At 40.4% G+C, this 22,590-nt stretch overlaps 2 protein-coding genes, 1 long non-coding RNA gene and 1 pseudogene across 7 annotated transcripts in view; 1 reads left to right on the forward strand and 3 right to left on the reverse strand.

Moving 5' to 3' along the window:
* Nucleotides 1–2,840: 2,840 nt before the first annotated feature.
* On the reverse strand, nt 2,841–10,217 carry LOC132855070 (H-2 class I histocompatibility antigen, Q9 alpha chain-like). 5 transcript variants are annotated; one of them, XM_060883796.1, is made up of 9 exons: nt 9,912–10,217; nt 7,144–7,232; nt 6,512–6,583; nt 5,231–5,497; nt 4,875–5,150; nt 4,270–4,575; nt 4,020–4,169; nt 3,751–3,786; nt 3,476–3,594 (listed from the first exon to the last, which is right to left on the reverse strand). In XM_060883796.1, coding segments are annotated over exons 3-9 (1,107 nt in total). In that variant the 5' UTR covers nt 6,582–6,583; nt 7,144–7,232; nt 9,912–10,217; the 3' UTR covers nt 3,476–3,592. The 5 variants fall into 5 exon arrangements, with proteins under 5 accessions (XP_060739776.1, XP_060739779.1, XP_060739780.1 ...); XM_060883793.1 differs by lacking the exons at nt 3,476–3,594; nt 9,912–10,217 and adding an exon at nt 2,841–3,351 and having other exon boundaries at nt 6,512–6,607; nt 7,144–7,220; XM_060883797.1 differs by lacking the exon at nt 7,144–7,232.
* Nucleotides 10,218–12,530: 2,313 nt separating this feature from the next.
* Nucleotides 12,531–16,937, reverse strand: LOC132854441 (BOLA class I histocompatibility antigen, alpha chain BL3-7-like; annotated as a pseudogene).
* Nucleotides 13,085–14,102, forward strand: LOC132854442 (uncharacterized). The gene is made up of 2 exons (XR_009649256.1): nt 13,085–13,203; nt 13,574–14,102. It is a non-coding gene; the product is annotated as an uncharacterized LOC132854442 (long non-coding RNA).
* Nucleotides 16,938–18,298: 1,361 nt separating the features above from the next.
* The window catches only part of LOC132854914 (patr class I histocompatibility antigen, alpha chain G-like), a 97,930-nt gene continuing 93,638 nt past the window's right edge, over nt 18,299–22,590 (reverse strand). The window contains exons 2-6 of the mRNA XM_060883579.1: nt 22,277–22,543; nt 21,883–22,158; nt 21,020–21,319; nt 19,224–19,520; nt 18,299–18,739 (exon numbers count right to left, since the gene is read on the reverse strand). Of these exons, the coding sequence (XP_060739562.1) occupies nt 18,717–18,739; nt 19,224–19,520; nt 21,020–21,319; nt 21,883–22,158; nt 22,277–22,543 (1,163 nt within the window). The 3' untranslated portion in view covers nt 18,299–18,716. The remainder of the gene's footprint in view (nt 18,740–19,223; nt 19,521–21,019; nt 21,320–21,882; nt 22,159–22,276; nt 22,544–22,590) is intronic.

Raw genomic sequence — 22,590 nt, forward strand, 5'->3', positions numbered from 1 at the left:
AACAACAGTAAATATCTGGAAAATAAACATTTTCCAACCATCACTAAATTTGAAGTAATGTGATCCTGCACACACAAGTTTATTTTTATCTGTATGTCAACCCCTGATTTGTTCAATTCATTTAAATTTCAGAATACATGTAATATTGTTCTGGAGCCGCTTGTTGCCTCGCTAACTGAAACACTCCAATGTAGTGATCTTGCATTTTACATGTATTCATACAATGTGAGGAATCGACTCCTGGCTGTGACGTTGTTGTTCAAAGCCATGAATCAGTGAATCGACCCTTCAATGTGAACAGGATGGTAACTTGACACAGAAGATATCATTTTCACAATATGCATGTTGTGTATCAGCTGCTACACAATACAGCGTTGTTCATAACACATAATAAATCTAACATAATAAAATCTAACATAATAAATGATAGAGAAATCCTGGGGGGCACGGTGGCTTAGTGGTTAGCACGTTCGCCTCACACCTCCAGGGTTGGGGGTTCGATTCCCGCCTCCACCTTGTGTGTGTGGAGTTTGCATGTTCTCCCCGTGCCTCGGGGGTTTCCTCCGGGGACTCCGGTTTCCTCCCCCGGTCCAAAGACATGCATGGTAGGTTGATTGGCATCTCTGGAAAATTGTCCGTAGTGTGTGATCGCGTGAGTGAATGAGAGTGTGTGTGTGTGCCCTGTGATGGGTTGGCACCTCCGTCCAGGGTGTATCCTGCCTTGATGCCCGATGACGCCTGAGATAGGCACAGGCTCCCCGTGACCTGAGGTAGTTCGGATAAGCGGTAGTAGAATGAATGAATGTGAGGAAACTGTTTTTCCTAATTTAGAGCTCCTAACAGTTGGCCAACACACATCATTCAGGGTAAAAAATATCTTCAAATATGTAAAATAAGATTCTGTGGTAGTGTTTTCTCAGCTTTATAAAAAGACGTTTTTCATGAATTACTGTCCTTTAAACTGCTTGGTTTGGTTTACAGATTATTTCCTCTTCAGCTCCAGATCAACGCAATGTTTACTTTATAGAATAAGAGCCCCCTAATGGTCAACCATGGCATGTGTATAATCTGTAGCGATCATTCTTAATGCTGCATGGTCACTCATGCATGTATTCTTACTACAAGAAGAATACACAGAGGTGTGTATAAATAAATAAATAATGTGTATAAATAGATAAATAAATATTGGCCAACTTAGCCAACTTGGCCTGGGGGGCACGGTGGCTTAGTGGTTAGCACGTTTACCTTACACCTCCAGGGTTGGGGGTTCGATTCCCGCCTCCGCCTTGTGTGTGTGAGTTTGCATGTTCTCCCCGTGCCTCGGGGGTTTCCTCCGTACTCTGGTTTCCTCCCCCCGGTCCATCTCTGGAAAATTGTACGTAGTGCGTGAGTGAATGAGAGTGTGTGTGCCCTGCGGTGGGTTGGCACTCCGTCCAGGGTGTATCCTGCCTCAATGCTTGATGACACCTGAGATAGGCACAGGCTCCCCATGACCCAAGAAGTTCGGATAAGCGGTAGAAGATGAATGAATGAATGGCCAACTTGGCTCTATGTAACTTTAAATCTGAGCAGCTGTATTATCTGATCAGATTCAGTCAAATGCTTCAAAACCCATCGGTTGGTACTTCACAGTGCAGATGGACAATGACCTGAGACATACTACAAAAGCAATTCAAGACTTTTATAAGGCAAAGAAGTGGAATCTGCAGTGGCCAATAATTCAATTATTTTAAAGCAATTGATGAAGGCAAAATTGATGATTTTTCTTCCACATGACACTGTAAACATCATGTCTCACTTCAGCAGGAAGACACACAGTCACGCTTTAAGAGTTGGTGGAGGAAGACTCAGTTAATCAGTTCAGATTAAAAACAATGAAAATCTTCATCAAATCTCCTTCAATAATTAGAAAGTGTAAATCTGTTCTCTGAAATCAGATTTATTGTTTCTACTGTATGTGGAGTTGATCAGAACCTTTTGGTACTTCTAGCACTAACTCCTTCTCCAAGCCGCTGTGCTGAATCACACAGGTGTAGGTGTGTTTCTGCAGCTCCTCAGCTGGGACTTGTTAGAATAGAATGTCTACCATTACTGGTAACCATTGCTGATGCACACCCACTACCTTTTTTCTTTTCTATCATGAACATGTCTTCAGGATGTTGGCAAGTAGAACTAGATCTGGATGACAAGAAAAAGACTGCCTTTTCCACTGGTGATGGGCTAGATTACTCTAAGGTGATGCATATGCATACGCTAGTCCCGTACTTACTTCTACTGAGCAAAAATGGTCCACCTATGTCAAAGAACTGTGTCAATAATTTGGCCATTAAGGCATTTTCGTCAATACTTCAGAGACTGCCCTTTTTCAATTGTCACAGAACTCAAACCTCTTCTTAAGGTGCGGAAATTTTTGACATTGAGCCCACAGCACCTAGAGGTCGGTGGGCTATGGAGCTTGATCTGTACAACTGGGTGATCATTCACAAAGATGTCAAGTGTCAGCGATGTGGGGATAAAAACAGAAACAAATGCAGGATAGCTGTCAGGACTCTGCCTGGATTTTGGCCATGTGCCTTTTGTTTATGTTTCGTGTTCACGTGTCTGCCCCGCCCTTGTCTTTTCCGCCCCGCCTCTGCACACCTGTCCCTCATGTTTATTGATTATTTGTATTATTTAATTGAGCCGCGTTGCCTCATGCAACGCGGAATCCTATTGTCTTCTGTTCTTGTCTTCATGTCTGCTGTTGCCCTTGTCCTGTTTTGTGTCTTTTATTTATTAAATCCCTGTTTTTGTTAAGCTGTCCTGCATTTGGGTCCATTTTTATCCCGCGTTCGTGACAATAGCGTAAAAATGAACAGGTTTAATAACTTAAAAAATACAAAACAGGGACAAGGACATGAAAAAGATGTGACAAATAACGACAAGGATACCGTGCTGCCATAGGCAACGCGGCATGGCTAAATACACATGACTATTAAACACATAAGGAACAGGTATGCAGAGGTGAGAGGGAAGAGACAAGGGCGGGGCAGACACGTGAACGCAGAACAAGCAAACGCACATGGCCAAAAGTCTGGGCTGGTTCCTGACCGTAACCCCCCCTCAAGGCGCGGCTCCCAAAGAGCCAATCCCGTATCAATGACAATATCCGAGGGGACCACGACCCCAACGTCCACAGCCAAGCAGAAGGGCCGAGTGTCGTCCACAGCCGAGCAGAAGGGCCAAGCGACGTCCACAGCCGAGCAGAAGGGCCAAGCGACGTCCACAGCCGAGCAGAAGGGCCGAGCGACGTCCACAGCCGAGCAGAAGGGCCGAGCGACGTCCACAGCCGAGCAGAAGGGCCAAGTTCTCCTAATGAGGATCACAGTGGCACCAAACTGAGAGACATTCATAAACACAAACCTGACACAAGCGGGCAAGTAACTAAATTTTATAAGTGGCTATAGTAAAAAAAAAATCACAATTAACACAAAAATAAAGATAAAAATTTATTCAGTGTTCAGCATTTCAAAAATACATTTTGTTATAATCAGAAATGGAAGTGTGTGCAGAAACGTGTGTAACAGTTCCTCGTCTATTTGTAGGATATGTCTCCTAGAAAGGAAACAAAGACGTCACTGACTTCAGTAAACGTTCATTTCTGTCTTACTCGCTCATAGACAGGACTATTTTAGACAGAAAATCTGCATTAATGTAATGTAGAATCTGTGCAGTAGTGTTAGTTATGAAGCGATATCAAAAGTCACTTACAGGCATTGGAGCTGAGCGGAACATGTTTGAACAAGTCTATAAGAAATAAAAACAAAGCGAAGAGACAGTCAGCTCATCTAAATCATTCCTCCACATCAGAGCTTTACAGGATTAGACAGGAATAGAAGGAAATGAGTTCAAAAGCTCAATCCACTGTTTTTACCATTTGATATTTTAAACACGTTTTATTGTAGAATGACAAGCTGTGGAACAATGGATTCTGTTCATAGATTTTTTTAAATGTTTCAGATTTGTGATGAATTTCTCACCAGACATTTTGCTCTTCTTCCAGATGAGAAATCCTGTAACACTGGCAACAAGAACCACAACTACACCAATAATGATACCAATCTTTCCACCATGTGATAATCCACCTGGTCCTCCATCCAAAACTTCACCATATTCTTCAGGTTCAAACCCTGTGAAAACAGCACATACACTTTCCATCAACTGTATCACTCTGTGTACAATGTGTACAATCTGTGTACAATGTAAAGTCTGATAGGAAACAGTTTTTACAACAAGATGTGATTTCAGGCCAGATTATGTCCATGGGCAGCACTAACTCCTCCTCCAAGCTGCTGTGCTGAATCACACAGGTGTAGTTGTGTTCCTCCAGCTCCTCATCAGTGACTTTCAGAATGCTTCTCTTCTGGAAGCTTCCATCCTGGTTGGGTAACGTCTCTGTGAGCTCCACGTCCTCATGCACATCCTCTCCGTCCTTCCTCCAGGAGATCATCACTGCTTTGGGGAAGAAACCTGTAGCGTGACACACCACCTCTGATGAAAAATAGTACTCCTGGAACACTGATGCCTCAGGACGAACTGCAGAGAGACACAAAGGCAGAAATATTAAAACTCTGTCAGATTTATTCAGCTATTTCCTGAATCATTTTTCCTCCAGATTGCAGGATTGAGATATTTGTGAACAAAATTATTTGGATATGGATTAAGTTCTGATAAAGACAGTTCAGTTTGGTATATTATAGCTAAATGTAGAGCTGAAGAGTAAAACTCTCACATACAGATTAATAAACATCAACAGATCTGTGTGTGTGTTTGTGTGTGTGTGTGTGTGTGTGTGTGTGTGTGTGTGTGTTACAATAACAGATCACATGCTTTACCTTTCCTCTCCAGAGTCTCTCTGCCGTAAGACACAAACTTCTTTAACCAGTTGATACACTCGTTCTCCAGGTAGTTTTTCTGGTCCACAGTAAAACCAGTATCATTATTCCACTGGTTCCTGATGATCTCAGCTTGTGGTTTAGCTGCAGTCCAGGTTCCAGTTTTCAGATCCAGACTGATGAAATCCTCTCCATCATAACCGAACTGATCGAATCCTCTGACAGTGCCGTCATCATCCAGCTCACAGCTGTACATCCTCTGGAGTGTGTGAACTCCTGCACACACACACGCTCAATATTTAAGCATGTTATTAGTGACGTTTCACGGTAAAAGCTCTGAATGTCTTCATTCTTACCTTCAGTGTGATTAAAGTCTTTCATTACTGTAACCAGGAGCTGATGGACTTTCTCCTGATCACTCTGTATGTCCTGTGTCTCTCTGTTCCAGTAATCTGGACTATCAGTGCTGATATTCTGTATCCACTCTGTCTTTGGGATCATCTTCCTCATGTTACTGTCATAGGACACAAACTGTTCTCCATCCACCAGACCAACAGCAGTGAACTCTGGGAAATGTAGTCCTGGTGTGAGTGCAGTGTAGCTGTACTGCAGAGAGTGTGTGGCTGTAAAACAAACAGTTTTGATGTACACTATAACTTACATCACGCTCCAGAAAAAGTGATCTCAATCTCTCACACCTGTAGATGGTGCCATTAAGTAACACAAAATCATCTTTACTGGAGAATAAGACAATTCTACAAATAAACAATTCCAGGTTAGTTAAATAAAGTATGATTAGTGATGATCTGATTACTATCATTACTGATGACTGGCAGCCATATTTAAATCAGTACAAAATGCCATCATATGAATCTAGCAACCCTAACGTAAATCTGTTATTTAATCTGATAATATATCAAAATAACCAAATAGCCAGTCAATGAGCTGACTAATGATAATATACATGTAACCTGATAAAATTCTCTTATTAAAAGACAAATCGACGTTAGAATTGAACTACGAGGAAAATGAGATTGTGTCATTTGGTTCAAATGTAGCTCATGAAAAGGAAGTGATGATCAGTGTTGTGCAATCTAAAACTAAAAAAAGGGGGAAGTGTTAGACTCCCCTCCCCCCACCCCCACCCTTCCGGTGGTGCAGCCGAATTTTGCAATATCTGGATAAGGACGTCTGACAAATGCTGTAAATATACAGCAATTCCGAATGCTCAATCTTTGCCATACATCTTAGAGGAGGACACATACACAGCTGTTAGTCCATCACTCAGACCCAGCGCTCACCCTTTACTCTCAGGAGTCACTACTCTAAGACACTCTTTCAGTGGCACAGAGCAAATGTGCGTCTCTATACGCTGCTTCACACTAAGATAAAACAACAGAAATATGTGACGATGTCTCGGTTGAACCTCAGCACTAGATTTATGTCTGACTCCAGGCCGTGCTGTTAGAGAAAATTAATCTACTTCAGGATGTAACAGTGACTCTGTTTCATCATCACACCTTTATAGAATTATTCTGATTATATAACATCATGAGCTGAAGTGTGTTACTTCTTCTGTCTGTAATGATCACATGAACACAATACAGCAGTTATTCACTATATTAAATCACTCTCACCTGCAGATGCCTGAGGAAAAGTCATCATGAGGAAGATCAGGACTTCCACAAGGACACAACTGTGCTCCATTCCTGCAGAGATTACACACAATTCACCTGGAGAAAATGCTCAGAATAAATGAGATAAACATGTTTATAGCACTGAGCTTCTATGTGCTCCAACTTAATCAACATAATAATTCTTTTTTTTGAGAGAGAGAGAGAGAGAGAGAGAGAGAGATTTGTCATTGTATTTATGCAATTATGCATGTTATGCAAATTAGCAAATATATATATAAATCTACTGCAATGTGCTACATAAAGTATTAGACTCAAAATGAAAGTCATATTACTTCCTTTTTCACATCTTCCTCCCCAAACCGTTAGAATAAACAGATTGTAGAATAAACACAGTAAAGATAATTAGATCTGATCTTTCCGTTTACTTTTATTCTAGCAAACAGTTATAAAGTTATTTGATAATTGAGGTCTTCAGTATTTTGTCTAATATAATTACATTAAAATAAATCATGCTCGTTAAAGAAACATTCAAAAACAAATAAGCTTTTCCCTGTTCTTCTTGTACTTTATTCTGTTTTCTCAGCTTCTTGGTCAATATGATGTGTAAGAAAAAGTTTGAAGTAAGAAATTACCTTGAAATGACAGAGTGAACTGTAGACGCAGTGTTTGGTTTGCAGGTTGTTTCTTTTCTATGATTTATTATAAACCCTCAGAGCGCCCCCTATAGACACAGTGCTGTATAAGATACTGAATAAAAAAAATCTACAAAGCCAAGAACCTTCACCAGTCATGTGATCAGTTAAGCACAAAAGTTGTTCAAGCCTCTTTTATTTGTGTTTATTTGAAATGGATGAAGGAAGTGCTACAGTATATAACAAGAGTAAAAATAAGTGTGTGTGTGTGTGTGTGTGTGTGTGTGAGAGAGAGAGAGAGAGAGAGAGCCCTCGGACGTTTGTTCATCGCTATACGGTGGCTCCCAGAAAACAATGCACGGTGGGCAAGTGCATCAAGTGGGTAAATATCAGTGGACTATTTTATGTTGTTACTGACCCATTTGGGGACTGTAGGTAAATGAAACCCCACATTTTAGACAAATGGGGGCGCTAGTGAGCCACTTAAGAGACACACCTTTGTCTGACCTTTTTGTCCACACTTAACAGCCGACAAATGTGATGTATGTGTCAAATTTCAAGTTAATCAAAGCACACCAAAAGCCTTAAATATGCCTGAAATAAAAGTAAAATTTGACACGATACCATGGCAACAGTGTTTGAGATATCAAAAATCCGTTCGCAATTTCGCATCTCCAATATCTCTGCGTCATGGTGGCCAAGTCTGGTCTCAATCGCATGAATCCCCTAGGAGGAGTATTTAAAAGTTCACCGCATGCACTTATAAAACAATCCAAAATGGCCGACTTCCTGTTGGTCGGAGCTCATAGTTTAGAGCGCGAAAGTTCGGGTCGATGAGATCTATATGCGTACCAACTCTCGTACATGTGCGTACATAATTGCCCGATCTGTGCACCAATGTTTGTTTTTGCATTACAGGGGGCGCTACAGAGCCCCCCTGCCACGCCCGTATTCCAACCTTTGTCCAATCCTAGTGTCGCGCGACTCTGACGTGTGTGCCAAATTTCAAGAGTTTTCGAGCATGTTAAGGGACCCCAATTGGCCAATGTGTGGGAAAAAAAATAATAATAAATATAGCTGCAAGCAGCGATGACGGGCCTTCGCACATTTGTTCATCGCTATACGGTGCCTTCCAGAAAACAATGCACGGTGGGCAAGTGCATCAAGTGGGTAAATATCAGTGGACTATTTTATGTTGTTACTGACCCATTTGGGGACTGTAGGTAAATGAAACCCCACATTATAGAGAAATGGGGGCGCTAGTGAGCCACTTAAGAGACACACCTTTGTCTGACCTTTTTGTCCACACTTAACAGCCGACAAATGTGATGTATGTGTCAAATTTCAAGTTAATACAAGCACGCCAAAAGCCTTAAATATGCCTGAAATAAAAGTAAACTTTGACACGATGCCATGGCAACAGTGTTTGAGATATCAAAAATCCGTTCGCAATTTCGCATCTGCAATATCTCTGCGTCATGGTGGCCAAGTCTGGTCTCAATTGCATGAATCCCCTAGGAGGAGTATTTAAAAGTTTACCGCATGAAGCTGACAAAAAATCCACCTTTGTGACTGACACACTTCCTGGGGCCTGTTGGTGGCGCTATACCCGGGACTCACAATAAGCACATCGATGCGATCGGAATCCTTGGCCGAACATACACACCGCGTGTCATCACAATAAGACATTTTTTGCTTTAGATATTAGACACTTTCTGTTTCTCTGAATTCGCCATAACTTTGTCGCCTCGCCATGGCAGCACCGTTCGAGATATCAAAAATCCCTTCGCAATTTAGCAAGTGCAATGTCTTGGCATCATGTTCACAACGTTTGATGTCAATCGCATGAATTCCCTAGGAGGAGTATTTAAAAGTTCACCACATGCAACTGTTGTGACTGACACACTTCCTGGCGCCTGTTGGTGGCGCTATGTCCGAGATTCACAATAAGCACATCGATGCGATCGGAATCCTTGGCCGAACATACACACCGCGTGTCATCCCAATAAGACATTTTTTGCTTTAGATATTAGACACTTCCTGTTTCTCTGAATTCGCCATAACTTTGTCGCCTCGCCATGGCAGCACCGTTCGAGATATCAAAAATCCCTTCGCAATTTAGCAAGTGCAATGTCTCGGCATCATGTTCACAACGTTTGATGTCAATCGCATGAATTCCCTAGGAGGAGTATTTAAAAGTTCACCGCATGCACTTATAAAACAATCCAAAATGGCCGACTTCCTGTTGGGCGGAGCTCATAGTTTAGAGCGCGAAAGTTGTTCGGGTCGATGAGATCTATATGCGTACCAACTCTCGTACATGTGCGTACATAATTGCCCGATCTGTGCACCAATGTTTGTTTTTGCATTACAGGGGGCGCTACAGAGCCCCCCTGCCACGCCCGTATTCCAACCTTTGTCCAATCCTAGTGTCGCGCGACTCTGACGTGTGTGCCAAATTTCAAGAGTTTTCGAGCATGTTAAGGGACCCCAATTGGCCAATGTGTGGGGAAAAAAAAAAATAAAAAAAAAAATAAATAAAAAAATAAAAAAATAAAAAAATAATACTCCCGAGGAAAAACAATAGGGCTTCGCACCATTCGGTGCTCAGGCCCTAATAATACTCCCGAGCAAAAACAAGAGGGCTTCGCACCATTCGGTGCTCGGGCCCTAATAAGCTTTTCCCCTGTTCTTCTTGTACTTTATTCTGTTTTCTCAGCTTCTTGGTCAATATGATGTGTAAGAAAGAGTTTTAAGTAAGAAATTACCTTTAAATGACAGAGCGAACTGTAGACGCAGTGTTTGGTTTGTAGGTTGTTTCTTTTCTAGCTGATAGTGATGGCCGGTTCGTGAACGAATCGTTCTTTTGAACCGGTTCTTTTTAGTGAACTGGATGAACCAGGTCACCAAATCGGACTGATTCGTTCTAAACAGTTCGCGTCTTGAGTCAGCGCTGATCCACAAGTTACTAAAGTTACTCACTTTCGGTCATGCCTGACAGTCGGTCCGACTCTAAATAAACTAATATCCCGGAGTATATGTAACTGTACACTGAACTGAGACATGTTGTGCTGAGAGAACTGAGAGCTCGAGCTGTTGATACTGCGCATGCGTGAAACACTGAACCGATACAACGAATCATCAGTACAGAACAGAGAACTGTTTCTTTCGGACGCGTCCGAGAACCGATGAGCTGTTGTTACTGCGCATGCGTAAATCACTGAACTGAAACAGCAACAAATGGAAATGGTTATGATTTAATGTCTTATCAACGTATGAGTGTTTAACTCAAGTTGCATTAGTTTTTGAAACAACTGATGGAGCGAAAGAAACATTTCAAAATTATGCTTTTTTGTAAGTTTTTGTAAGTTGATGAAGATTAGTTTATTAACTTTATATCTATAAGACACGTAAAACATCCACGTTTGAACATAAATGCATGTACTGGGTGTTTTAGTTGCAAAACTTAAATGTAAAAAACGTATTCAACTAAAGTTATGATTACAAAGAACTTTTCAAATGTGTTAAATTGATTGTATTAATATCTGCCGGCAACGGCGGGATGAAGGAATTTACGTCATTACGTCAGGACGTAAAAGAACTGGTGAACTGGATTATTGAACTGGTTCATTAAAACGAAGTGTCCGAAAGAACCGGTTCGCGGAAAAGAACCGAACTTCCCATCACTACTAGCCGATGATTTATTATAAACCCTCAGAGCGCCCCCTATAGACACAGTGCTGTATAAGATACTGAATAAAAAAAAATCTACAAAGCCAAGAACCTTCACCAGTCATGTGATCAGTTAAGGACAAAAGTTGTTTAAACTTCTTGTTTATTGCTCACTTCCATCCTGGTTATGAGTTTATCACATGCTGGAAATAAAATTCATATTATTTACATTTAGTATTTGTGTTTATTAGAAATGGATGAATATAACAAGACTAAAAAAAGTGCGCGCGCGTGTGTGTGTGTGTGAGAGAGAGATGTGGGTTGATCACCATTTCGTCTTCGATTATGACGTCACTATGAGCTAATTTTCTGTCTCGAGGTAGCAGAAATGTTTTTACAGGTTTCACTTATTAACTCATCGTGATCACTGGAGGTTTGTGGGATATAGTGGTGCAGAGCACAATAATTTGTCTTATAAGCTATATACTGTATAAGACTAGTATAGGACTGTGGTTATAACTGAACAGACAAAAATGAAATATTTCTTAAAGTCTTAAACAGTGAACTGATGCAATTTTACAGAGTCTGCATTCGATATAACACGCAGCTCTCTTTCTCTTTCTCTATCAATTGTTTAATGTTAAAAAAATAATCAAAAGCTAACAACAGAAATGTTCAAAACCTCCTAGATAAAGAAAAGTTCATTAAAACTAACAGGAGACAGAAAAAAAAACTCTCACAGTGCAATCTAATGAATTTCTGTGATTTCCAGATAACTCACAGGCCATGTGGGATGTAAAATGGAAGAAAATGGAGAATGATCACTACAGACAATAGAATTCATTATAACAGACTTTATAACAAAATGATATACATGGTGGTGACAGTAGTATGAGCTACACAGGTGTTGTTCATAATAGACATCCTCCTCTCACCCTCCTCCTCCACTTAATGTTTAAGTGGATACCTAGGTACTTGAAACTATTCACCAACTCAATGTCCAAGCCCTGGATAGTCACTGGTGTGTGGTACAGTGTTCTCCTTTTCCGGAAGTCAATCACCATCTCCTTCTTCTTGCTGGTGTTCAAGTGCAGGTTACACTCACACAAGTCAACAAAGTCCTTGATGCTGTCCCTGTATTGTTGTGGAGAAATATTTCTTCTGTCAGATTAGATAATTATTGTACTGCCATGAAAATTGAGTATGTCTTATAATATAGTATTATCTGTGGTAATTGAACATGTGCTTGTATTCAGTTCATCCCACAAAGTGTCTCACTGATGAGGATCACAGTGGCACCAGACACAGAGACTTTCATTAGCCACAAATCTGAGCAGAGGACAAAAGAGGGCAAGTGACTCATATTTTTAACTGGTTATAATAGTAGATAGAATAGAATAGAACAGGGCATAGAAGCCTTTATTATCGCCACAAGTACATTACAGCACAGTGGAATTCTTTTCTTCACATACCCCAACTGAAACGGTTGGGGTCATTGTGCAGGGGCAGCTATGATACAGGGCCCCTGGAGCAGGGAGGTTTGAGGGCCTTGCTCAATGGCCCAGCAGTGGCAGCTTGGCTGTGCTGGGGCTTGAACATCGATCCTCCGATCAACAACCTAGAGCCTTAACCAGTTGAGCCACCACTGCCCCTATATGTGTGTGTGTTTGTGCATATATATATATACCGTATTTTCCACACTATAAAGCGCACCGAATTATAAGGCGCAGTCTCAATTATGGGGTCTATTTCTGTACTTAACCCATACATAAGGCGCACCGTATTATAAGGCGCATGCTAAAACATACGGTCTACAAAAAAAGGTAACGGAAGCAAAACAGTGAGTTTAGTTGAACTTTATTCTACTATATAACAATACACACATTATTTTTTAATCAATCTTCTCCCACAAATCCATCAAAGTCCTCATCTACTGTGTCTTCTTAACGGCGCAGTTCATTTTCTTGCTTCCTCTACTTCCGAACCATAGATTCATTGACGTTGAATTCTTTCGCAGCTGCTCTATTCCCATTTACAACCACGTAACTGATAGCCTGTAGTTTGAATTGTGCCTCGTAAGCATGTCTCTTCACTGGTGCCATTTTCAGGGGTCCTTAGACAAACAAATGTTGTCTTCTTCTTCTTCTTCTTCTGATTTTTATTGGCGGATGGCAAACAAACTTAAGGTGCATTTACTGCCACCTAATGGACTGGAGTGGTACGTACTGTACGTATTACGTAATGTTCTCTGATTGGTTTATCGCTGCCAGCGTACGTAGTGTACGTATTACGTCCCTGTGTCTTCCTCTGTAACATCTATCTCCTCTTCGTTTCTCTTTCCATTTGCCTCCTAGAAAGGAAACAAAGATGTCACTGAGTTCAGCAAAGGTTCGTGTCTCTCACTCATAGACAGGACTTTAAAATCTGCATTAATGTAATGTAGAATCTGTGCAGTAGTGTTAGTGATGAAGCGATATCAAAAGTCACTTACAGGCATTGGAGCTGAGCGGAACATGTCTGAACAAGTCTATAAGAAATAAAAACAAAGCAGAGACAGTCAGCTCATCTAACCTGAACCTTTCCACCTCACAGAGTAGAAGTGCTCTAGACAGGAGTAGAAGAAAATGAGTTCAAATGCTAAATACACTGCAAAGTTTTATTTTAAAAATGACATGCTGTGGAACAATGGATTAAAGTTTTTTCTAAGAATTTCAGTTTTGTGATGAATTTCTCACCAGGCATCTTCCTCTTCCTCCAGATGACAAATCCTGCAACAAGAACCACAACTACACCAATAGCAAACATCACCAAGTGTATAAACCTTTGAAATGATCCAAAACCTGTGGAAACATCACAAATACTTTTCATCAACTGTATCAGTAAATAACCTTCACCCTGTGTACAATGTAAAGTCTGATAGGAAACATTTTTTACCACACAATATGATTTCAGGCCAGATTATGTCCATGGGCAGCACTAACTCCTCCTCCAAGCTGCTGTGCTGAATCACACAGGTGTAGTTGTGTTCCTCCAGCTCCTCATCAGGGACTTTCAGAATGCTTCTCTTCTGGAAGCTTCCATCCTGGTTGGGTAACGTCTCTCTGAGCTCCACGTCCTCATGCACATCCTCTCCGTCCTTCCTCCAGGAGATCGTCACTGCTTTAGGGAAAAAACCTGTAGCGTGACACACCACCTCTGATGAAAAATAGTACTAATGGAACACTGATGCCTCAGGACGAACTGCAGAGAGACACAAAGGCAGAAATATTAAAACTCTGTCAGATTTATTCAGATATTTCCCGAGTCATTTTTCCTCCAGATTGCAGGATTGACTCATTTGTGCAGGTTAGTTATTGCAGATTAGTTACTGGCTATGGATTAAGTGCTGATAAAGACAGTTCAGTTTGGTATAATATAGCTAAATGTAGAGCTGAAGAGTAAAACTCTCACATATAGATGGATAAACAATCATAGATCTGTGTGTGTGTTTATGTGTGTGTGTGTGTGTGGGTGCTTGTGTGTGTGTTACAAGAACAGATCACATGCTTTACCTTTCCTCTACAGAGTCTCTCTGCCATATGACACAAACTTCTTTAACCAGTTGATACACTCGTTCTCCAGGTAGTTTTTAAGGTCCACAGTAAAACCAGTATCATTATTCCACTGGTTCCTGATGATCTCAGCTTGTGGTTTAGCTGCAGTCCAGGTTCCAGTTTTCAGATCCAGACTGATGAAATCCTCTCCATCATAACCGAACTGATCGACTCCTCTGACAGTGCCTTCATCATCCAGCTCACAGCTGTACATCCTCTGGAGAGTGTGAACTCCTGCACACACACACGCTCAATATTTAAGCATTATTAGCAGTGTTGTGCTTGTTACTAAGAAATAGTAACTAGTTACAATTACTAGTTACTTCATTCAAAAAGAAACTCAATTACCTTGTTGATTACTTACACCAAAAGGTAACGCGTTACCGTTAAAAGTAACTTTTTAGTGACTTTTTTAAAGAGCATTCTTTAATGTTCCCATTAATGCCCTTTTATGCGTTATGGTCTATACAAACACAAAACTGTTTGTTGATCTGTCCCTGGCTAACAGTGCGGTTAAAATCTAGTCGCTGTTGTTTGGCTGGAGGGGCTTGACTCACTCCGAGTGTGTCCATCCACACCGGGTTAGATTCTAGCTTCGTCGAGGCATGTAGTTTCTATCTCCAGATTGGAGTTGCTGTTTATCGCAGTAGATACAGTAGGACCTTCGAACCATAAAGACACAGCTTACATTTGATTAAAAGGTTTTTGTCTTTATTCTCAACTAAAGTCAAATAATGAACATATTTCCAGTTAGAGAAACTCGTCTTGCTCTCGCCTCGACTCGCCATTACTGCCGCACATACTTGAATAGACGGAAACACGCCCACAGTGCGTCTTCTTCGTGTTTACAGGTTGGCATCCACCAATCCTACAATGCATCACTGCTGTAAACAGGTTAGGCTGTAGGTTACACTTCAGCCTAAATGAATTAATTTAAAAAAGTAACGGATAAAGCACCATATGGTAACAGAGCTACTTTATTTAAAAAAGTAATGTGTTAGAGTATTAGTTACTGTCAAAAGTAACGGCGTTACAGTAATGCGTTACTAGTTAATAGTAATAGTAACTAGTTATAATGTTACTAGTATCGCGTTACTGCCCAACACTGGTTATTAGTGACATTTCACAGTAAAAGCTCTGAATGTCTTCATTCTTACCTTCAGTGTGATTAAAGTCTTTCATTACTGTAACCAGGAGCTGATGAACTTTCTCCTGATCACTCTGTATGTCCTGTGTCTCTCTGTTCCAGTAATCTGGACTATCAGTGCTGATATTCTGTATCCACTCTGTCTTTGGGATCATCTTCCTCATGTTACTGTCATAGGACACAAACTGTTCTCCATCCACCAGACCAACAGCAGTGAACTCTGGGAAATGTAGTCCTGGTGTGAGTGCAGTGTAGCTGTACTGCAGAGAGTGTGTGGCTGTAAAATAAAGAGGAGCTTTTAAATGATCTTGATTAAAATAAGGGGGGCACGGTGGCTTAGTGGTTAGCACGTTCGCCTCACACCTCCAGGGTCGGGGTTCGATTCCCGCCTCCACCTTGTGTGTGTGGAGTTTGCATGTTCTCCCCGTGCCTCGGGGGTTTCCCCCGGGTACTCCGGTTTCCTCCCCCGGTCCAAAGACATGCATGGTAGGTTGATTGGCATCTCTGGAAAATTGTCCCTAGTGTATGATTGTGTGAGTGAATGAGAGTGTGTGTGCCCTGCAATGGGTTGGCACTCCGTCCAGGGTGTATCCTGCCTTGATGCCCGATGACGCCTGAGATAGGCACAGGCTCCCCGTGACCCGAGGTGGTTCGGATAAGCGGTAGAAGATGAATGAATGAATGAATGAATGAATGATTAAAATAATTTCGGGTCAGTAAACAAATTTAAACAACACTAATATTCAGTGGCAGACTGAGACAATAATTCAGGCTGGAAATTTGAATGGAAATTAAATAAATAAAAAAACATTTAGGGAGGATTTTTAAAGAAATCTAGTTTAAGACTTTTTAAAGATCTTTTTAAGAGCCTCACATTTAAAGGTGAGATGGCTGTAAAAAAAAATGCATGTTTAAACTTTTGATACAGTTTTGCACAGAAATAAAGGTCTTTCGGTTCTTGTGTGTCGCATCCAGTGTTTTCTCTTTTTGTTGGTTGGTCCAAATCCCCAGAAAACACGTATTTGTGCTGCCCTGTACTGAGGCTCGGTTTAGCAGCTCAGATCTACAGCAAAAACACACTACGACCACCATATGATTCACTTCAGGAAAGTGGATCGATTCATCAGACAACACAGGCGTGATTTCTACTGGATAACAGCACGAGCTTGTCATATCTCAGTTACAGTGTTCAGTTGTACACAGTCATTCACCATAATAAATTCCTCTTACCTGCAGAAGCCTGAGGAAGACTCATGGTGAGGAAGAACAGGACATCTATATTGACAGAAGTGAGCTCCATTCTGCACACATTAAACAGAACTAATATTTCTTCTAAAGAGATCAGTTTCACTACATCAGCTCACCAACGCCCAGAAATACAGTTATTCTGTTGTTGCTGAAAAAAAAAAACACTGAGGAAATATCGCGAGATCTCAAACTCACAGACTGTAGATGGCACCATTAATCAACATTACATGTATCAAGGCTTTCTGTACATAAAAGGGAAAAATATCTGAATTTCTTATTATCTAAAAGTACTAAAAATAATCGAATTTGAGTAAACACTCAAAGATCATACTTTTACTGTAAAAGATAGTAAAATCTGTGGAAACACTATAAAGATGTTTTGTACTGAAGTATTTTTAAATAACGAATCTGAGAAAAATTCACTTGAGAGTCAAACAAATCAGATTTTCCAGATTGTTTGTATATGTCTGTAGAAAGCACATTATTAATAGTCACAATCTCCAGTGTTTACAATCATTTCAACACTCTTTATAATAATTATAGAATCAATTATCACACTCTCCAGTGTTTGTAATAATTTATAATCACACTCTCTGGTGTTTGTAATCATTTATAATCACACTCTCTGGTGTTTGTAATCATTTATAATCACACTCTCTGGTGTTTGTAATCATTTATAATCACACTCTCTGGTGTTTGTAATCATTTATAATCACACTCTGGTGTTTGTAATCATTTATAATCACACTTATAATCAAACTGCATTTCAGAATAAGAACATCATACCAACAGTAAAATATGATGGTGGTAGTGTGATGGTCTGGGGCTGTTTTGCTGCTTTGGGACCTAAAAGACTTGCTGTGATTAATAGAACCATGAATACTGCTGTCTACCAAAAAATCCTGAAGGACAATGTGCGGCCAAATGTTTGTGACCACGAGCTGAAGCAAACTTGGGTTCTGCAGCAGGACAATGATCCAAAAAACACCAGCAAGTCCACCTCTTAATGGCTGAAGAAAAACAAAATGAAGACCTTGGAGTGGTCTAGTCAAAGTCCTGACCTGAATCCTATTGAGATGCCATAGCATGACCTTAAAAAGGTGGTTTATGCTCAAAATCCCTCCAATGTGGCTGAATTACAACAAAAGATAAGTGGACCAAAATTCCTTCACAGCACTGTAGCAGACTCATTGCAAGTTATCACAAACGCTTGATTGCAGTTCTTTCTGCTAAGGGTGGCCCAAGCAGTTATTAAGTTTAGGGGCAAACACTTTTACACACAGGGCCATGTGGTTTTGGATTTTGTTTTCCCTTAATAATAAAAACCTTCATATAAAAACTTCATGTTGTGTTTACTTGTGTTATCTTTGACTAATATTTAAATTTGTTTCATGATCTGAAACATTAAAGTGTGACAAACATGCAAACACTTTTTCACACCACTGTATATATAAACGTGAAATAGAACCTAAAAGAAATGAAACAAACCACTTGGTAATTGGAATAGCTGAATAAAAATGATTTATTGACAAGACAAATAAATGAAATGCGACACAGAGTTAAAGATTTCACACAGTTGCAGTTTTCTTGCCAGAGTCTTTACAAAGCTGTTATTTTCTCATTTTCTTAAAATACAGTTTGCACCGGAAGATTTTATTATGGTGAAAAACAAACTGAGAAAGTGATACAAGGTTTATATATTAAAAAAAGCCAGAAGCAATTCTATATTCTGTAAATGTGATGTTCTACATGTTATAAATCATCCAGCAGCAGAACATTCATCAGTTTCAAGGTTCATAATCATTTCTAAACAGTGTGTGATATGATGTAGACATATTACCCTGCCTCACTGACTGACAGAAGAATACACAACATAGGAATAATCCATTTCATCATCATCATCATCATCATCATCATTTCCTCTCCTCTTGAGGATCTGTAGAGCAGAACAGAGCATCACTCAGTTAAGCTGCTTAGTTTCATCTATTACATGATGTATTCTTATTTCATTCATGTGGCATAAACCACTTTTTATGTCACTTATAAGATATTTTATCTTTAGATATTTTAAGAGATTTTATCACCATTATCCTGTCTGACTGGTCAAACTGATAAACATCAAATTTGACTTTTTTTTCTGTCTTTGGAAATGTCTGGAGAAAAAAAAAATTCTTCACTGTGACCACTTTTCCCAGCAATGGAAACCAGCACTATATTAATGTGCATGGTTTAGAAAGGAACAAGCCTATAGGTCTGATCATCAGGTGTCCAAGGACTTTTGGCCTATTAGTGTATTGATCTGCACTCCATCTAAACATCTACCTGAACTACAGTACATTAAAATCTTTACATTTAATCTTTATTATTATTATCTGCTGCATCAGTAAATCTGTAGTTTTAGAGGAAAGTGTTTCTCTGACCTTTCAGGATCTGTCGCTCGCTCACATGCAGCACTAACTCCTTCTCCAAGCTGCTGTGCTGAATCACACAGGTGTAGGTGTGTTTCTGCAGCTCCTCAGCTGGGACTTTCAGAATGCTTCTCTTCTGGAAGCTTCCATCATGGTTGGGTAACGTCTCTCTGAGCTCCACGTCCTCATGCACGTCCTCTCCATCCTTCCTCCAGGTGATCATCACTGCTTTGGGGAAGAAACCTGTAGCGTGACATACCACCTCTGGAGAAGAGGATTCTTTCTGGAACAGTGATGTCTCAGGACGAACTGCAGAGACACGAAGAGACAGAAATATTAAAAATCCATGTGAGACTTATTTTAAAGTGTGTCAGACATCCTTTTTGTAATGCAGTGAGATTTTCTTGCCAATGATCTACATTTTTTGGCTGTACAGATGTAGAAGTTTCTAGCTGTATTTAATCAATATCACATTAGTGCTGTTATCCTGAATATAAGCACTAATGTGATCTGGCTGTAGACTTACAGGTAATCACAGCAGATAGTCAGGATACCCACACAACTGTGAGGGCAAAATCGCTTTTACACAACAATTAAATTAAATAAATTAACATTGAGTTACTTCAGAAACATGCATACACATACATCTGTGTATGTAGACTAAGATCACTAATGAACAAACACAAGTGACAGTGAAGAGAAAAAACACATTCACAGGGACTTTTTACCACAGAAGCTTCATATAAAAACAATTTAAATGTGTGAAATTATTGATATGGTGCCAGACATCTCTACTGCTCTAACACAACTTTCTGGCCTTCTCTGTGCCCTAAAACTTTCTTACCCTAAAGATCTCAGACCTTTGAAATCATTCAGAAAGTGTTTATAAAGCTGGAGCCTGGATGGTCTCAGTGTCATGGTCAACGAACCACACACACCGCCCAAGCGTCAGCACAGAGAAGCGTCCCGGAGTATTAGCTCGCTTCCGGACTACACTTCCCATCAGCCATCACCCACACTGATTACACCGCCACCGGTCCCTCATCTCCGCTCACTATTTTAACTGAACTTGAACTTCATACCAGTGCGAGGTCTCGACTTGTCTAGTGCAGTCATTCTGAGCGTTTTCCTGTTTCTGATTTTCCTGTTTCGACTCTGTTTCTTAATTTTGACCTTTCTGATTGTTTGCTGCCTGCCCTGAATGAATTTCCCAGAGTTCACTGCTGTGGGTTTGGTGGATGGAGGACAGTTTGTGTACTACGACAGTAACATCAGGAGGATGATCCCAAAGACAGAGTGGATACAGAAGATGAATTATGATGATCCAGATTACTGGAATAGAGAGACACAGAAGCTACAGGGTTCTGAGGAGATCTTCAAAGTCAATGTGGATATACTAATGATGCGCTTTAATCAGACAACAGGTAAAACACACAACACACTACAGGTAAAAGCACACATCGTCATTATCGTCATTATCCTGTCTGACTGGTCAAGCTGATAAACATCAAATTTGACTTTTTTTTCTGTCTTTGGAAATGTCTGGAGAAAAAAAAATTCTTCACTGTGACCACTTTTCCCAGCAATGGAAACCAGCACTATATTAATGTGCATGGTTTAGAAAGGAACAAGCCTATAGGTCTGATCATCAGGTGTCCAAGGACTTTTGGCCTATTAGTGTATTGATCTGCACTCCATCTAAACATCTACCTGAACTACAGTACATTAAATTCTTTACATTTAATCTTTATTATTATTATCTGCTGCATCAGTAAATCTGTAGTTTTAGAGGAAAGTGTTTCTCTGACCTTTCAGGATCTGTTGCTTGTTCCTCAAATGCAGCACTAACTCCTTCTCCAAGCTGCTGTGCTGAATCACACAGGTGTAGGTGTGTTTCTGCAGCTCCTCAGCTGGGACTTTCAGAATGCTTCTCTTCTGGAAGCTTCCATCCTGGTTGGGTAACGTCTCTCTGAGCTCCACGTCCTCATGCATGTCCTCTCCATCCTTCCTCCAGGTGATCATCACTGCTTTGGGGAAGAAACCTGTAGCGTGACACACCACCTCTGGAGAAGAGGATTCTTTCTGGAACAGTGATGTCTCAGGACGAACTGCAGAGACACGAAGAGACAGAAATATTAAAAATCCATGTGAGACTTATTTTAAAGTGTGTCAGACATCCTTTTTGTAATGCAGTGAGATTTTCTTGCCAATGATCTACATTTTTTGGCTGTACAGATGTAGAAGTTTCTAGCTGTATTTAATCAATATCACATTAGTGCTGTTATCCTGAATATAAGCACTAATGTGATCTGGCTGTAGACTTACAGGTAATCACAGCAGATAGTCAGGATACCCACACAACTGTGAGGGCAAAATCGCTTTTACACAACAATTAAATTAAATAAATTAACATTGAGTTACTTCAGAAACATGGTCAAATAATTTGCTTATTTCTGCACCGCTAATATAAATATTTACTTAAGAAACCACAGAGGGACAGAGCATGGTGTGTTTAGAGAGTCTTAGTACTGAGCAGAAATGTAAAGGTGCGTCAAAACATCCACAAGTCGAGCTGGAAGGTGAGAGCAGGAGGGATCGAGAGAGAGAGAGAGAAAAGGTTAAGCAGCAAAATAAGGCCTGAAAACACAAAGGAGAAGATCACACACGTTACCTTTCCTCTCCAGAGTCTCTTTGCCGTAAGACACATACTTTTTTAACCACTTGATACAGATGTTCTCCAGGTAGTTCTTCCGGGCCACAGTCATACCAGGATCAGGATCCCACTTGTTCTTGGTGATCACAGCTTGTGATTTAGCTGCAGTCCATGTGACAGTTTTCAGATCAAAACTGATGTAATCTTCTCCATCATAACCGTACTGTCTGTATCCTCTAACAGTTCCGTCATCATCCAGCTCACAGCCGTACATCAGCTGCACTGAGTGAACTCCTGCACACACACACACACACACACACACACACGCACATATGTGTTTATGTTTTTACCTGTAGTCTGTGTATGTGTGTATGTGTGTGTGCTTTTACCTGTAGTGTGTTGTGTGTTTTACCTGTTGTCTGATTAAAGCGCATCATTAGTATATCCACATTGACTTTGAAGATCTCCTCAGAACCCTGTAGCTTCTGTGTCTCTCTATTCCAGTAATCTGGATCATCATAATTCATCTTCTGTATCCACTCTGTCTTTGGGATCATCCTCCTGATGTTACTGTCGTAGTACACAAACTGTCCTCCATCCACCAAACCCACAGCAGTGAACTCTGGGAAATTCATTTCTGTTGTAACTACAGTGTAGAAATACTGTAGAGAGTGTGTGCCTGAAACATAAAGAGCAGATTTTAAGATGATTTGATTACAAAAATCC

The sequence above is a fragment of the Tachysurus vachellii genome, chromosome 12 (assembly GCF_030014155.1).
Source record: "Tachysurus vachellii isolate PV-2020 chromosome 12, HZAU_Pvac_v1, whole genome shotgun sequence".
Classification (NCBI taxonomy): domain Eukaryota; kingdom Metazoa; phylum Chordata; class Actinopteri; order Siluriformes; family Bagridae; genus Tachysurus; species Tachysurus vachellii.

Excerpts from the sequence above, each read along its gene's own strand:
- LOC132855070 (XM_060883793.1), bottom strand. The coding sequence starts at position 6,581 with ATGGAGCACAGTTGTGTCCTTGTGGAAGTCCTGATCTTCCTCATGATG. Across the intron at positions 4,170-4,269 it reads GCCTGAAATCACATCTTGTT|GGTTTGAACCTGAAGAATAT; the intron begins GTAAAAACTGTT and ends CTGTTTTCACAG. Across the intron at positions 3,787-4,019 it reads GAAGAAGAGCAAAATGTCTG|ACTTGTTCAAACATGTTCCG; the intron begins GTGAGAAATTCA and ends TATTTCTTATAG.